This window comes from Plectropomus leopardus, chromosome 12 (genome assembly GCF_008729295.1).
Source record: "Plectropomus leopardus isolate mb chromosome 12, YSFRI_Pleo_2.0, whole genome shotgun sequence".
In the NCBI taxonomy this organism is placed as follows: domain Eukaryota; kingdom Metazoa; phylum Chordata; class Actinopteri; order Perciformes; family Serranidae; genus Plectropomus; species Plectropomus leopardus.
Genome location: NC_056474.1, coordinates 18,393,634 through 18,410,308, shown reverse-complemented (window position 1 = coordinate 18,410,308; position 16,675 = coordinate 18,393,634). Strand labels below are relative to the sequence as shown.

Here is a 16,675-nt window from a genome sequence, read left to right as displayed (position 1 = left end):
CACGTCATACTATACAAAGTGGAAATAATGGCCAAAAAAAGGCTCAAAACGTAATAATTTGTCCAAAAACATGCCCAAAAAATTGCCAATGAAGCTATAGTATAGTATGTTGAAAAATATCAAATTTTGACATGTCGTGAAAATGACATAAAGCTGAAATGAAACATTTTCATGAAACATAAACTCACTTGTACATTTTCATATTCTCTGGTTGTGCTGTGTTGATGTATTGTTGAGTCTGGTGTGGAGAATTTTTGTCCTGTATCAGAAAAAAATCCTTAAATAAACTGTAAGGAGCAAATGCACGCTTCAATGAAAAAAAAACAAACTAAAAATACAAAAGTACAGCTATGGACTTGCTGCAAGCAACGTTGCCCCAAAGCCATTGTTTCTACACCATGTCCCTCCCTCATCTCAGACAACATCATCTATAAGACAGTTAGAAAAACCTAAAACAATATCAAACAGAACACACACAACGTAGGCGTGTTTGGTTACATAGTCAGATTTTATTGGACAGAACGGTCACCAGGGCTACAAACATGAAGAAGCAGACAGTGACGAGGCGAACACCAGGGGGAGACCTCACCTCACTGCACACACTCCCAGTGCCACATTTCCCCAAAGCGTCTTTGATTCAAAAATAGTGTGACAAAGTTGATCTTAAGAAACAGGAATTTTGGGTCACAAGTTACACGCGAGCTCATCGAGATGACGGTCAAACCTCAGAACTGTCTGGAATGTTACCCTCTGCTTTAGCTGTACGCACTGAAAACTAATCGTGGAAAAATAGCGAGGGAAAGAATACACTCTCCAGAAGGTACAAAAACAGCTCAGCCATGATCATCTTTTTTAACTACCCCAATAAGAGACTGTTGATCTGAATGACTGCTCTTAAAAGAAGAAAAACACAGATCAAATATCCATCAGTCCACAATACAGAATCAGACCATGCATCTCAATTTGAAAGACAGACTTCACTGAGACAGAAGTTCATATACAGGAACGATATCAGGATTCATTTTAACCACAACAGCTACAAATCATCTCACCAGGGATTACCTCTAGTACTTGTGGGACTTCTAATTGTAGAGCAGATAACAACACTGAATAAACACAAGACAGCACCCTTAAAGACACCCAAAGGTGTCTCCAATCCTCTCCCCCTGGTCCCCATCTGCATCACTTGTCTTTTCCTTTCGGACACCAGTTGGTTTACAGGTTTACTCATCACTACGAGATATATACGATACAATGGTTCACATTTTGCATATATCTGTGCATTATATCATATTTACTTTTTTTGTTTTTACGATGTAAATTCAATCTCCAACACCTAGTTAGGAAGGGGTGAGGGTGGCGGTGGGAGAGCGGGTGGGGGTGTATGAGAGAATCTATAAGAGTCGAGGGGGAAGAGAGAGACAAAGAAGGAGGGGGCAGAAGAAAAAAATCTTAACAGGATAGATGGGAGGAGAGTGGTCAGTTCGCTGCCTGGAAAGGGTTGAACTTTAGCAGCGCGTTTCGTAGATGCCGGAGCGGCCGATGTACCGCACCCATTTGATGACGTCGTGGTCACTGTAGTTGAGCTTGGACTCAAACACCTTCAAGTAGCGCACCTTCAGACCAGAGGGAGCAAATGGAACCTGCGGAGCATGAAGAGAAAGGTTTCATTTTATTTTACATGACAAGACACCTAGCCAAGACATCTCTTTCCACTGATATCTACAACACTCTGCAACTCACACCAAAACAATCTAGATTGATAAATAGCACTACAGGTAAGAGGACAAGTATGTCTTTTTGTTTTGGGGGTGAATTTTCCCTTTAAATTTATCAATGGATACAAAAGTTTCTAATTTTAGATTATTTTGTAGATAAATCCAATCCAATGGTGCATAGTGAGAAATTACAGTTTTCCCGAGATCTGTTAAAGGAGCTATTTGTAATTTCCAGCCACAGTCCAACCAATTTGGGGACAGTATTTCATACATTAATTGTTGGTCTAATACTGTGTCCATACAATTGCAATTTACAGTCATCAGTCATAAATAAAGGCACGAATGCAGCCGGTCAAAATAAGGCTGCTATCTTATGATCTTCACGTGTGGCGTTTGTGAATAGTTTACTTTATAGCTTACTTAGCTCAGGTTTAGCAACACGACAGTAACAAGAAAACAGTCACATCACGCCCTCTGAAAAGTTTATCACAAACTGTAAGCCTAAACGTTGTGTTGTCATTAGCTACACTAAAGATATGGTTCAGTATACAGCCAATGTTAGATTTTACTTAACCAGTCTAACAGAAATGTTGCGAGTTCAGCATCAAATCGCATCTTTTCAACGCTTCAAGAGCTGTCTCCAGCATTGGAAAGCCGCACAGATATCTACTGTAATTCTGCTGCTCGCGATGGCGATAACGGTCGTTATCCTGAAGCTTCTGCCATCGCTTTGTTTCTTACACGCTAAATCACAGAGACAATAACTTCTATGCTGTGTCTACTGACTCCGGTGTTGTGTCAAGGACTGTTTCCCTGTCGATATGTGTTTCTCTTACCTAAACCTGACCCAAACCCTTAGCCCTAACCATGACCACTAAGGGGGGCACTACACATTAACAGGGGGCGGCACTATTCAACGGGGGAACACACTTCGACACAACACCGACCGGCTCAACATCTTCGTCCTCTCCTGCGGCACACTAGAGGCCACAGTGACTCGCTATCGCCTCTCGGGTCAGGATGTATTATTACAGAGGGATCCCTGGTAATTTGGCAGAGGAGATCTTTGCAGTACAATACAGGCATCTCGGACAAAACCTCAAAGATGTGAAGGTTTGATTTCTTCACACTCTGTTGATAGGGTTAGTTTATTTTTTGAATGTTTTAAACTAAAATTATGATCTTATATATAGCTCCTTTAACACCGGGTGTGCCTAGTACCACTTTGTACATAAAAAATATACCAATGTTGTTGTCTGTGAGTGACCAATGATGTCCAACCCCTTCAAAGCATTTAAAATACAGTTGTTAGAAAGGGACTTTGTATTTGTAATAAAATGTGATTCAAGGTGCATGCATGCAAAAAATGTCACTGTGATCAATCGCAGACACAAAAGTAGCTTTCGAGTTTTCGTTCGCATAAAAGTAGATAGAGCAACATTTAGGTCTAAAATAAAAGCCAACCTCTGAGCTTCCTAACTAGATTATTTATATATACAATAAATAAAAGCTTTTCTATTCATATACCCGAGCACTTGAATGAGGACACTCAGTAAATTTACCATGGGATGTGACAATGCTAAATTCTTCAAGCAAATGTAAGCAAGCTTCTGAGAAGTCCAAAAACTTTGTTTTCTGAGCATTTACAACCAGTTTTAAACTTAGTAGAGCAGGTTAAGGCCTGCCAGGGCATGCTGGGAGCTGTAGGCCACACAGGCCGCTGGCTGTAACGGTGAGTGTGAAAATCAAGGGAGCTCTGAGCAGGAAGTGTTTGTTTATGAGGTGACAGCAAACAGATTGTGATTTGCATGACTGATACTGGGATCACATTAAACCCATCGTCTATTTGTTCGCTTGTCAGCTGTGCTGAATGCACAGAGGCACAGAGCACACTGAACATCTCATATTTAATCAGGCAGTGGAGCCTAATCAAGAGCAACTGTTTCAGATTACACAAACGTTATGTGCGACTGAGAGGAAGGCGGTGACTGAGAGGAAGGCGGTGGCTGAATTGAGATTATTAATGTGTTCTGACCTCAAAGTTCATAGAGATGGGAGGCCTGGCCCATTTCTTCTTATCGTTGGTCGGCAGCAACTCAATCTCAGCACTGATCTGAGACTCCTTCATCCCAGCCATGCGTTTGATCCTGCACACACATAAACCAGCGGTGAGCTTTGTAACTGTCGCACAGGTTTCAGCAAAGAACCTAATTTCTAAAACCTCTGAATGACAGATACGTTAAAAAAGGGTTTACAAAAGAGAACTGAGTGAGAGGTTAAACAAAGACACCAAAGAGAAGCTGTTAAATCATTAACTTGACACAGAGAGCATAAAACAGTGAGCTGGTTGTATCTCATGAACATACAGGCTGAGCTACTCACTTCCAGACAATGGCGTTCTCACTGGCCTTGTACTTGGCTTTTCCCTTCATACAAATCACCTGCACGCCGCTGGTGTTGAGGGGCGTTGGGATACGCACCTGAGGTGGTGATAATAAAGAAACACAAAACTTTTAATAACAAAGAAATCAAACTTCATACACATCATTCAAAATGGACCCAAACTGTCTCAGATTACATTTGTTCGAGATGCGTAGAAAAATGTGTAAACTAGGATCTGCGTGTGCTGCCAGTGGCATTTATCAGCATCATGACTTTGCTCACCTCGATCTTTTGGGCCAGCAGCGAGGGTTTGAAGTTGGACTTGATGACCACCTTAACCTCCAGTTTAGTGCGGCCAACCTCCCTGACCAGAGGAATAACACGGAACGGCAGGATGATGTCTTTAGTGGTGCGATACCTGCGAGGAGGAGGAGACAAAGTGGTTCATTTTACAAAATAATGTAATTTCATAAATCAGAAATGAGAATGTCCTCAGGTTATTTCAATGTTCTTCCATGCCTCTCATCAAGCTGAGCAAACACTGTACCATTTGAGCACATTTCTGACCTGGTTTTCTGGCCGCACATGTCAATTTAAAGATAAGACTGAATGTCAGCTTCGTCGGACATTGTTTGCCATGCAGTGTACTGGAGGGAGCGAATACCGATTACGGCTTGATTGACTGCTCCCAACTCACCGTTGGACAAATTTCTGACTTGTTAAAGCAAAGCAACAAGTCAGTTCTCGAAGGTCAGTGCCTTTTTTCCTCACTCAATCGATTGTACAGTGTATATTTAGCTAGTTAGTGGCGCCGCTAAGAGAGAGAGGAAGAGAGGGAATCAAATCTTGGACTGCAGAAATGTTCTTTTCAGCTCTTTTCGGGATGTCTGTTTCGACACGATTGTGAACCTATCTTCACTAGCAAACAAACCTCAACTTTTCCAATCTAAGAGCTTTCAATCAAATCTTGATTAATAATTGTAGCCAGAAAGGTCCGCAGGGACATACGGGCCAATATATCATCTACTTTAAACGTAAAGTGTGATCACTCAGGTTGTGGCTTTGTGATCGGACCGCACAGTGTCATCATATTAATGGTGAGCTTTGGCTTTAAATTGCAGACGATTTACTCTACACTACAAATAAGCAAAAGCTTTAAAAGATTTAACCTATCTACTGACCTCATGAGCTCATACTCTCCGTCTGGGGGGATGAAGCTGATGCTGCGCTCCGAGTCAAATTTACTGAGGCGCACACACTGGTGGAAAGTGCAGTCGTCGATGGCTATGGACTGCTTCCCACTGCCGGGAGAAAAAACACATCAGACGCACAAAAGAAGAGACAAAAGAAAATTAGTTCACCTATTTGTCTTCACTAATTATATCTAATAATCATTATGCAAATTCAGCAAAAGATAAAACTACTACTCTCCCTCAATTAATGTCCATAGTTATAAAAAAGAGGTACACAGAGGAACAAAACTGCTAGTATCAAGACAAAAAGGTCTGGTGGAGGTTAATGACACTATTGTGCAATAAAACACATCACAGTCCCTGTTAGATGTTAGGTGGGATAATAAAACAAACCAGCCATTCCACAAAATAGGGAAACAACCACCGGGATGTACACTGAAGAGTTATACTGAGGTGTATTGAGTGTGTGGGGAGCAGCAGTGCATGAGATGATTCTTAATGTGCTAAAGGGCTTCGACAAGACAGGTGTGTGTGTGTGTGTTTGTGTGTTGAGGTGGCAGAAGGTGAGGACACTTGTCAGTACAGTACCTTCCTCCCCCTAAATCACTGAGGTACAGCACATAGAAAAGAAAGAGAGGGAAAGAAAGGAGAGATGCATCCAAAGGAAAGAAAAAATTAAAAATAAATTGTAAAGCCTGTCTTGTTGTAAACAGCAAGACAACACTCATAACAAAGACACGGGGCTAACAGACAAGGTGGTCTCTTAAATTTGGAAATTTGGACAATAAATTTCCTTGTCAGGGTTTTCAAAATAGAAATAATGTAAAAGCACCATTCTCAAAGACACTGAATTTCACTTTTTCTAATGTTTTTCAGCCTCGCTTGTCAAAATGTGTCACTCACCTCTTCCCTGCGTCATCAGATGCTCCTCCTTTGCCCTGCTTGTCGATGACAATCTTGTCGTTCATGCCAAATTTGCACTCGGGCATTCCGCTCAGGTAGCTCTTCATCACTACTCGGCCCGACACGTGGGCGCTCAGGACCTGGCCTGGACAGGACAGGAGCTAACGTGACTTTTTAGTTAAAACCAGCCAGAACCAGGCACCAGGCACTTAACTTCTTCTGAAAACTCTCTTTTAAGTTAAAATCTAAGACCTAAATATAACCAAAAGGGTAAAAATGCTCTCAATAATCCCAACACAAGACTGTAATTTGTTGTCAATGTTAAGTCTTTACATAAAAACAATAATACTCAAAAATTAATGAGCAGTTTGTTTTTTTTTTTAAAGGAGCTCTATGCATTTTTCAGAACTTATCAATGACTGTGGTGTTCACCCAGAGGGTGGGTGCTACACCGCAACAGCACCGTCCAATTATCAGCAGTAACCATCATAAGTGCACAGTGCAGAGTGCAGCGTTTAGTTAGCCAGTGGGATACACACACAGGGACTTGCATGCACTAACATGCACACACAGCCAGACTGTCTACCACAACAAAGAACAGAGAAGATTACGACACACACAGAGGGAGCGTGACTTCATTCTCTGCATGGGACGCCATTACTCCACTGTGTCTTTACATAGCAAATAGTGGTTTGCAGCTGCATTATTGCTCTGAGTGTTTTGTAAAACTCCTTAAAGCACAAAACAAAAAAGGCCTGTATTTTGAATTATCCATTACTCAGAAGCACATCATTTTCTCCATCTGTAGCTGAAATAGTAAACTCACTCCAACTTCATCTGCTGATGAAGTTACAATGGAAAGCATCATATAAGCTAGTAAAAAAAGTTACTGTCTTGTCAGCTGAAGATGAATATTAACAGGGCCAGACCAAAATACAAAATTCTGAAGTTTTGAACTACTGTCACTAACTGTTCTGTATGATAGCATTTCAATAAATCATTCATGTCAGCAGTCCCCATCCAGTTTTGCAAGGCTTTACAAACAGACCTTGTGGTGACATAAGCAGGTTGACGCTCTCCAGTACGTCCAGGAAAAGCTCATTGCGGCGATACTTGATGCCTTCACGACGCCAGCCGATCTGCCCCGTCACCTGGCTGGTGATCTGAGACTGCTCCTCTTTTGTCTGGGAGACAGGGAGAGTAACCATATCACCACTAATAAAAGGAGAAGGCTGACAGACTGACAAATGAAAGACGGCGATGAAAAGGGATCATTAGCACTACAGGAAGATGGAGAAACAAATGTGACATGGTTCCATACATATATGAAATGAATTTCCTGAGCTTGAATCTCTCAGTGTTATTACCTGGTGCTGAATTATGAAGTGTCCAAGACCGCAGTTGAGGAGAAACAGGGAGAGAGAACCAGAGAGATATAAGATCAATGCAATTTTAACACTTCAGTTTAGATGATTGGCGGTTAAATCGTCCGCCAAAAACACTAGCGTGACAGCTTTCAGCTAAAAATCGCTTTGCAAAGTTTCAATAAAGACACAAGTGTCACTCTAACTCACTGCCAGTGTAGATATCATTACATCACTCCATCAGTTATAGCTTAATATCTTTGACAGCACTCTAATAACAACGTTTCGTTCCTCCTGATTTAGATCAACCAAACTGACTCAGTTCATTTGCATAAAACAAAGAATTTATCACCTGTCTGTCACTTGCGATTCTGCAGGTCCTGACTTATACTGAGAGGTCTTTCTAATATACAGTCTACCCTCACTGATATAAAAGGGGTATATAAATCACAGTATGATGCAATTCAATTCAACAGCACCACAATGACCATAAAGTTGAGGCAAATTCTATCAAAAGTGGAAACTGACTATACATACTCGTTCTCTTAGTTCAATGTGAGACTTAATTTGTCTAACTGACCTGTCCCTTAATGCCCTGCTGGGTGATGAAGGTCTTCAGAGCTCCGGTCTCTGAGTTCTGGGGGTATCCAAAGTCCAGGATCTCTGTATGAACACAAACAGATAACAGTGTGTCAGAGATAAGAAATAACCCAGACATGTGGTAATGGAAAGAACCAGACTGAACGAGACATTACGCGACCAGAACTTTCACTGGGAGGACAAATACAAAAAAAGGCACGACTAATATCTACTTAACTACAATAATTAATTATTTGATTTTATAAGCCCGCTTCTCAATTGTATCTCATTATATTTTGCATGCAGTTATGGCCTCCTACCATCCAGCAGCTCGTAGATGAGCACAAAGTTGTTCTTGATGTTCTCCTCGCTGATCTTGCCAAAGTAGGCCGTCATGACGTCACACATCTTGTACAGGAACTCGAACACCATGGCAGCGTTGACATTCTGCTTGGTGACGGCCGCCAACCAGATGTTGGAGCGCTTGACATGGAAGAAGCTGGTGCGGGCTATGTTGGTCACCGGGGATCGAACCTGCTGCCTGGCATGGATCACGTTCACACGGAACGCATCCACTGCGTTACGCCTGAGATCGGACAAAACAAACAGAGAGAGAGAGACACAGAGGGGGAGAAAGAGAGAGAGACGTATGAGCCAGGAATTGAGAAATTTGTTTCATGCATTTACATAACAGTGAGACTGTGGTTAACACTATCCCACCCTGTGACATCCTGTGAAATGTTGCATGTAACCAGTCCTGCGCTAGACTACAAATGAATAATCCCTCCAGACCACAACGGCAAATCCACCCATTTCAAGGAATGAGCAATAATCAAAACATTGCCCAGCCAACTGGAAAAGGACATCTTAAGTTGGTGCATTTAGAGAAAAGGAGTTTTGTTTTGTGTAAATGGTGATAATTACCAGGAGGGAGAGGGAACGCTCTGAGAGTTTAGACTGACACCCAGGCAAGAGTGTTATAGTAACCTGATCTCAATGGGTAAAAAAAATTTCTGACCATGTACGATCCAAATTTGACTACAGTTTGACTACAACGATTTTTTATTTTTAGTTTTTAATATGACCAGACTACATTTAAATTCAGTTCTACTGATGCTGAAAAGTCAGCAAGATTATGTTTACCTTATGGTATACCTTAGCAGCATGATGTTTTGGGGAAAAGCAGCCCTGATTAATGTGGATATATAAATAACAGGGCTAAGAGCAGAGGATGCAGCATGTTCTCACAGGAATACCAAATCTTACTGAGAAACACCTGACGACTTCTAAAGGTCTAAACTAACACGAACTGTCAACCTTACTGATTTTCAAGACTTCATCAAAAAATGGAATACCAAATACATTTTAGAAGAACCAAGCCTGCGGGTAAAAGATTTAACCACTCTCTGGCTGACTGCTTCTATTTTTGAGTGGCACCATGAAGGACAAATGGCCATAGAGACATACAGGTAGCGGCATTTTTGGTCGATGTTACGTACAGATACAATTTCTACTATGTCTGCAAAGCATTAAAATGTCAACATTTGTGTTTAAAAGTTTACAAATTGAATGGGACCATTGTTAAATGAAGACAAAAGTACAACATGCCAGTCTCATAGGAGGCTGCCATGATGTCTGCCTTGTCCATGAAACGGTTTCTTTATCACAACTAACACCGCCAAAAAGAAAGTGAAAGATCTTTTTCCTTGATATGTATGACTGCATTTAAAGGGTAACTTTGGTATTTTTCAACCTGGACCCTATTTTTAGTGTCTTTTAAATTTTTTTTATATTGGTTCAACATTTTTTTAATTGGTCCAGTATCAAGTGAGAGCAGCTGGCAGCGACAAAACAAGCACCATCAGAGTATGTCCACTTTAAGTGCTTGTTTTTGCAACCAACACGCTCAGATTGCTGTTATTATTGTATGCATCTGACAACATTTCAGAAAGGATCCCTACAGAGATCAACTTTTTTGTTAAAGAGTTAGCTCCTTTTTGTTTTAACCAGAAACAGCACAGAAATCTTCATCGCAAACCCACCAGAGTTCATTTAAATAAACAGTACATTTGGTGTGTACGGAGTCAGCAAATTTTCACATTTCTCTGGGTGAATTAACGGTTTAATTAATCCAAAACAGAGATGGTAATAGTTGGAACAGTGAAAAGGCAAACTAAGACAGTTTTTTAATTTTATTTTGTTTCTGATGACTTTGAATTAAGTGTTTTATGTTTATTTCAATGGAGTCTAGAGAGTTTGGCAATGGCAATTTTGGGGCTGTTTTTGTTCAAAAAAGAAAAAAAGGATCTTATGCTTTAACAAATAGGTCTATCTCTGGAGAGTCCACATTCGTTTCCATTATGGTTTCAGACACTTAAAATAACAATATGAGCCTGTCAGTTCCAAAAAAAAGTGCCAAATGCCCAGTGGTTATACTAGTCTGTTTTGCAGCTGCTAGCTGTGGCCCTCTCTCTCAATAATGCACCCAATATAAAAAATTGTTACTCCCATTAGTCACTTAGACAATAAAATGTGAGAATACATAGAAAAATAATTGTGTCAAGATTGAAAATGTACCTACCCACTTTCACAAATGAGACACCATAAAATTAATCTAAAATGATCCAAACAATTGTTGGGTTTTTTTTGTGAAAGAGCAGAGTCAAAGAATGAGAGGACTAACTTAACCATCATATCCCATGCTCAGACTACATGCTTAAGTACCGCTGCATGTGAGCATCAACACTCATTGAAGGGCTCCAGTTGTGTCTGCATTTGGTGGCTTTAATAAGATTAGCTGTTTTATCTCAGTATCTGGTGGTTTATTCACCACTGTAATGTCATGACAGGTGACTCATGCTTAGAGGAAGTATCAGGAAGTTGACTGTGGAATCAATGGGCATGCAGTAAGGGGTTTCAGGGGGGTCACTGATCGGTGGCCATGAGAGGGGAGGGGTCATGCTTGATAGGCTGGAGCATCTCTTACCTATTCCTACAGGGGCCAAGATGGACAGATGGAGGAAAATGGTGATACAGAGGATAGAGAGGAAAAAAGGATGAAGTAAAAGGAGAGGAGACAAAAATGCACAAGAGACATTTTCGTGCATCATGTACACAGACAGAGTGAGTAACATGGTGTTTCTTAAGAATAGCGCTTGGTATGGTTAAAAAAATAGTGAAACCAAATTACTACCAATACTACTTCCCTTAAAGCGATACCAATACCAGGTTATATAAAATTTCGGTTCAATAAAATGCCACCAGATGCCACAGGGGCCATACTCTCGAACATATGGTGGCTTCTCAGCGTGCTGAACTGCAAACTCCGTCAAATGCACCACGCTCAACTTCGCCTAACCACAGCTGTAGCTGCTGCGGTTGTGCGCCAATCATAATGCATTAAATCAAAGAACAGCTGTGATTGGCTTTTTCTAGATCTAGGTACAAAAAGGATCAAATGCAGGCATGTTTTGACTGGAAAATTTACAACACTACTTACTGGGTTATTTCGTTTGGTACCTTAAAAAGTATCGAGTACTGATATCCTGCCCTAATAACTGTAAATGAATATGTCTGCAACAAGCCAGCAGCACTATATTACTCTTTAATCTATGATATCATCAAGGCAGCATGACAAGAGCATATTGATTATTTGTATCACTATGTAACAGCTTAATTATTTCAAGTGGATCAATTTCTATTTCAGCTACAATTAAAAGCCCTGTTGCAATACAGTGCCACCATAGATGTCAACACAACATTACAGCTCATACACTGCAGCCATTAGAGCAACACGTAAGTCTGGATTACTCTGCGCTGTTGCAGCAACTCGGAGGATCACCAAAAGGAACTGATGGCAGGACCACAGTGGAGATGTGCATACAAAACCAATGGATTTTCTGGTTTTCGAATGAACATAATAAGAAAACTCTAATACCAAAAAGAACTGTGGTTATGAGGGCATGAATTATATTTTTGTTTCCTTTCTATGCTATTCATAGTACACATTGTGTTGTGTCTGAGGAGGCAGAGGCGAGCAGCCATACAACTATTTGTGCTACTGCTGGACAAAGATGTAGAACTAATCAAACACAATTACATTGCCGATTATTGCCTTGAAACTGGACAAAAGTTGGAAGGGATCCTCACGCTCAAAACTCTGTATGTCACAAACCTGCAGGCCTTGCATTGATCTAGTTTAAACCAGCTATTTAACCCTTTGAAACCGGAACAAATTGGCTTGATTTCTTTCTAAAACACAGGAAGAAGGCAATTAACGCCAAAAGAAGGAATGACCCCAAAATTAGCAAGAAATTAGTAAAAAAGTAAATGAAAAATCATAATAAAAACACTAAACTGACCTGGAAAGGGAGTTTGAAATATTATTATTATTATTTATTATTATAAGAATTTTGTAACACAACCTTAAATATGTAATTAAAATGTTTATATAGTTTTCCCCTGGCTAATTTTACTTTGACATTTTCCCTGGATTTTTCTTTTTTTCCTAGGTTTTCAAAAATAATTTTCTAAATCTACTTATTTCTTGGTAATATATTTTTCATAAATTTCAAGTTGCTCGTTGCCCAGTCCCATGTTTTTGAAAACTCTCAAACCAACTTGCTGAGGTTTCAAAGGGATAATGGTGCCGTCTGTCAGTCACTGATTCACTGAACTCTGAAATATAGCATATACTCTTCTATTTCTGCCCAAATCCACTGTCTCCTATGTGCCTCTAACCCTACAACTACAGCAAAACTGTTCCAAGTGATAAAATACTTCAAAATGCCTTAAAAGTCTACACATAAAAAAAATAACCCACTGACCCAGCACTGCTGCTGTTTACCCACATCATGTACACTAGGAAAATCAATTTCTACCTTTGCGCCCTCTCTGTACCTTGCCAACCCTCAATGTGTAAATCTGCAAGGCACTGGACTAGAGTCCGTTCTGGAGAGATGCCTGCCTTCCACTCAATCACTGAACGTGGCTGGGTTTGCACAAAACAGACAGTGATTATTGGGTGTTATCATGGAGACCTGGTATGTTCATTCCAATGACTCACATCTACAATGTGTCACAAACAAACACAAATACGGAATAGGAAAGGAAGAAAGATGGACAGCATACAAGTCAGACCTTCATAATGTATAGTGCATTCTTCTGACCACACAGTCGAGTATCTGTTAATAACATACCTGCCGATATGTGGACTTCTCACCTGACACATGTAAAGAAGCAATCCTTGACCCACTTTGTTTGCAATGTGGTTAAGCGACATGTGGCTGAGTTTTTTAGCCTACTACTCCAAGTCTACACTGGAAATGACTAGGACATGTTTTTAGTCGTCCATCCTAGGCAGCAGGAACAATTTCATTTTAACAAACACTGGATCTTCCTGTCTCAGCTGTTCAGTTGTGAGTTTAAAACCTCTTTTTACTTCCACATTTAAAGTGAGCCACTATCTACTCTTTTTTTTCCATCGAGGCAATTATTACTTTCCCCATCCCTCCATGCCAAACCAAAAAAAAAAAAGGTATTTTCAGTACAGAGAGCAAAATGGTGCTAGCTATCAGTATCTCATTTCCATATGGTACAAATAAAGAACTTGTGTCTTGTATAAACATTGAGATCATTTTGGAAGAGCTGGACAACGCTGAAACTAATCTTTTACAAGGGTGTGGTTTGGAGTGAACAGATTCATTATCTCATACAACATGAACAAAGCTGAATAAGGATTTTTTTTATTATAGTCCTTTGTGTTTTATAATTCATTTACTGAGAAAATAACCACATGTTGGTCATATTTTTGTATTATTAGATTATTACATTTTATTGTCATTTTGTAATTGCATCAAACTGTGTTCTTTGTCAAAGGGTTGTCCTGAATGTAATCCTGGCTTAGCTGTTTTTTAAACACATTTTTAAAAGAGATAACACAACAGTCAAATGTAAACTCCTAAGCTAGGAGGAGGGACATAATCCTCTCTTATCCCTTCGGTACCAATACCAACCTGTCCACCCCGCTGGATCAGGCCCTTGTCACTGACATGAAGTCCCCCAAAATTTAAGAATGTTACAGCAGCTTTGCTCCTGTGAAACGTACCCGATGTCATCTCGGTAGACCCGGGAGATGAGGACCTCCCCCTTGTGGTTGTAGATGAACAATCCTCCAATCATTTTGGCTGCTTCTCAGTCCCAACTGGCCATGGTGAAACCAAACCCCGCCTGAGAAGAGATAGAAATGAAGCGAGAGATTGCAGGAAGGAAACGGGGGAAAGGAAAAAGGGGTGACAGAGAAGTGAAAGCACTGAAAAGTGAGGGAGTGACCAACAGTACAGGGAAGCACTTGTCCCTCACATCCGCTTTCTCTGTCTGTGTCACACACACACACTCACACACACACAGCCAATTGAACATATCCTGCAGCTGCCCCACTGTGGTGACTCATTTTTGTTACGTGCATGTGCATACACACAACAAACATCACTCTAATACAGGCTGAAAAGGCTCCACACCAGGGGAACTCAAAGTGCTTTGCTTGGGGGCCACTTTTGCAAAACGACAGGAGGCCAGGGGCCAGTCATAGCAGTCCCATACATGTATCTAGTATTTTAGGACGTTTCTAGGATTTAAGAACGTTTCTAAGGTTTCTGGACATTTCTTGGATTTTAGAACATTTCTCAAATTTCAGGATGTTTCTGGGATTTTAGCACATTTCTTGGGTTTCAGGACATTTCTTGGATTTTAGGACATTAGAGGTTTATCTAGGACCTCTGGTAAGGGGGTTGGGGCTCCTTTACTGACACTTTTTTGATAAAAAGCACTACTTCAAAGCCATTTTAAGCACTTATGTGTAATAAAGGTACAAAAACAATTCCCATTTTATTTTTAGTGTGATACTGAAAATGGCTGGGGGGCCAAACGGCACTCTATTGGGGACCAGATTTGGCCTGCAGGCCATAATTCAAGTATCACTGCTCTTCCACACTTACACCACAGTCAAATCCTTGTTTCCTTCCAAAGTAAGATTAACAGCAGATTAGCAGCCACCAGTTTGAAGCAGGATGCCACCAAATAGTCAGCTACAAGTCTGTTGCTCTTTCTTGGGTGCAATTTTCCTGCCAGGTGCAGTCTGGATATAAATAGACTAAGTATGAAATCCAAAGCAAGAGTAAATCCTTAAGACATATAAATTCATTTAGAGGCAGTGCAGGTGTTAGTGTTGCTTATTTTATGGCTGTGACCAACAAATACTAGCAGTTTGCTCTCATTCATGAATGAAGCTTCTGGAAACCAGGGGATGAAGGACATGCTTGAAATTCCTCGAAGACAGAGGCCAGACAATTTACATACGCGGTGCCCAGAGGAAGTGCACAATACAATCCTATGCCTATGCCCAATATCATTAAACTAATCAACCCGTTTGGACATTGCCGGGTCGTGACCGAATAAACCGTGCACAAGACCCGATCGCGTTTAATCGCCCTTTTATTGGCCGAAGTCAAGATGTCTGCTCACTCGGGCCATTTCCTAACGTTCATAAATTTTTCATATTTTCTCATTTGTACCTCCGCCAGTGAGGCACACTTTTGCTTGAAACGATGTAATTTAAGCTTTCTTAAGTGGCTACAACACTGATAGAGGCTTGACCTTCAGCTAAGATCAAAGTGATGGAGAATAGACCGAGTGAGAGGTAGCTAGCTAATTTAGCTTACGATAGCAGGCTAGCTGGCGGTGCGAAACCGCGTCGAGCCGTGCGGAATTTTAAATGGACTTCCGGTGAAAAGAAAATCTGACCGTTTGACGACCATTTAACGTGCAATACTATTAATTAGCGGAAATGTTAAAATTAACAATTTGGCAAGCATAGCACCGACTGTTTCCAATCGCATTATATCGTTACTAAACTGCAGAAATGCCACGCTGTGTGCTTTTACTTTCAGGAGAAAACCCGCCTCGATTCCGTTACCGTGCTACTTGCCGCTGCTAGCTTGACGTTAGCTAACGGAGCGGCAGCTAACGTTGCTAATGCTAACGTCGCCCCCGAATGAAACCGTTTCACCGGCTTTCCTCAACGGTTACGGGGCTACAGATGATCACTTTGACGACAAATGTGTATCCGTCTCGACTTCGATGAACTTACCCTAGTTCTCTCGCCACCAATCTTTCGCTCCCCGGTCGGCCTCGGATATTAAGTCAGGATCCAGTAGCTTCCCAGTTCACACACCCGCTAATTCCGCTCCTTCCTCCTGGTCCTCAGATAGCTGTCAGCTGACCCGCCGTCCTGACGCACAGCCGTTCCGTTGTGACAGGAAAAGGCGCGGCTGGAGCGATGTGTAAACCGCACCCAGGCCTTGTTATGATAAGCTACATAAACTACTGCCTATTTTCTTCTTCATTAGTGGTTATTATTTGTGATGACTACAAGGCAGCACAGTGGGCTAGTTCTCTTTTTACAATGGACTTGGGACCATGTTGGCACGTATCCAGCTTGGTTAATTAACCCTTTAAAACCTGAGCAGATAGGCTTCAT

At 41.0% G+C, this 16,675-nt stretch overlaps 1 protein-coding gene across 4 annotated transcripts; it reads right to left on the bottom strand.

Moving 5' to 3' along the window:
- Positions 1-489: 489 nt before the first annotated feature.
- LOC121951307 (AP-2 complex subunit mu-A) lies at positions 490-16,457 on the bottom strand. 4 transcript variants are annotated; one of them, XM_042497575.1, is made up of 14 exons: positions 16,286-16,457; positions 14,246-14,367; positions 11,126-11,131; positions 8,460-8,725; positions 8,141-8,223; positions 7,564-7,569; positions 7,245-7,380; positions 6,197-6,341; positions 5,882-5,899; positions 5,282-5,401; positions 4,383-4,518; positions 4,101-4,198; positions 3,754-3,865; positions 490-1,643 (listed from the first exon to the last, which is right to left on the bottom strand). In XM_042497575.1, the coding sequence occupies exons 2-14, from the start codon at positions 14,317-14,319 to the stop codon at positions 1,509-1,511; spliced, it is 1,335 nt and encodes a 444-aa protein (XP_042353509.1). In that variant the 5' UTR covers positions 14,320-14,367; positions 16,286-16,457; the 3' UTR covers positions 490-1,508. The 4 variants fall into 4 exon arrangements, with proteins under 4 accessions (XP_042353509.1, XP_042353512.1, XP_042353511.1 ...); XM_042497578.1 differs by lacking the exon at positions 5,882-5,899 and having other exon boundaries at positions 16,286-16,455; XM_042497577.1 differs by lacking the exon at positions 11,126-11,131 and having other exon boundaries at positions 16,286-16,452.
- Between the last annotated feature and the right edge of the window lie 218 nt (positions 16,458-16,675).

Bases quoted from the DNA above. Each gene is read 5' to 3' on its own strand.
- LOC121951307 (XM_042497575.1), bottom strand. From the start codon at position 14,319: ATGATTGGAGGATTGTTCATCTACAACCACAAGGGGGAGGTCCTCATC. The intron at 4,199-4,382 runs GTGAGCAAAGTC...TCACCACCTCAG, and splicing joins TGCTGGCCCAAAAGATCGAG to GTGCGTATCCCAACGCCCCT. The intron at 3,866-4,100 runs GTGAGTAGCTCA...ATGTGTGTGCAG, and splicing joins GAGAACGCCATTGTCTGGAA to GATCAAACGCATGGCTGGGA.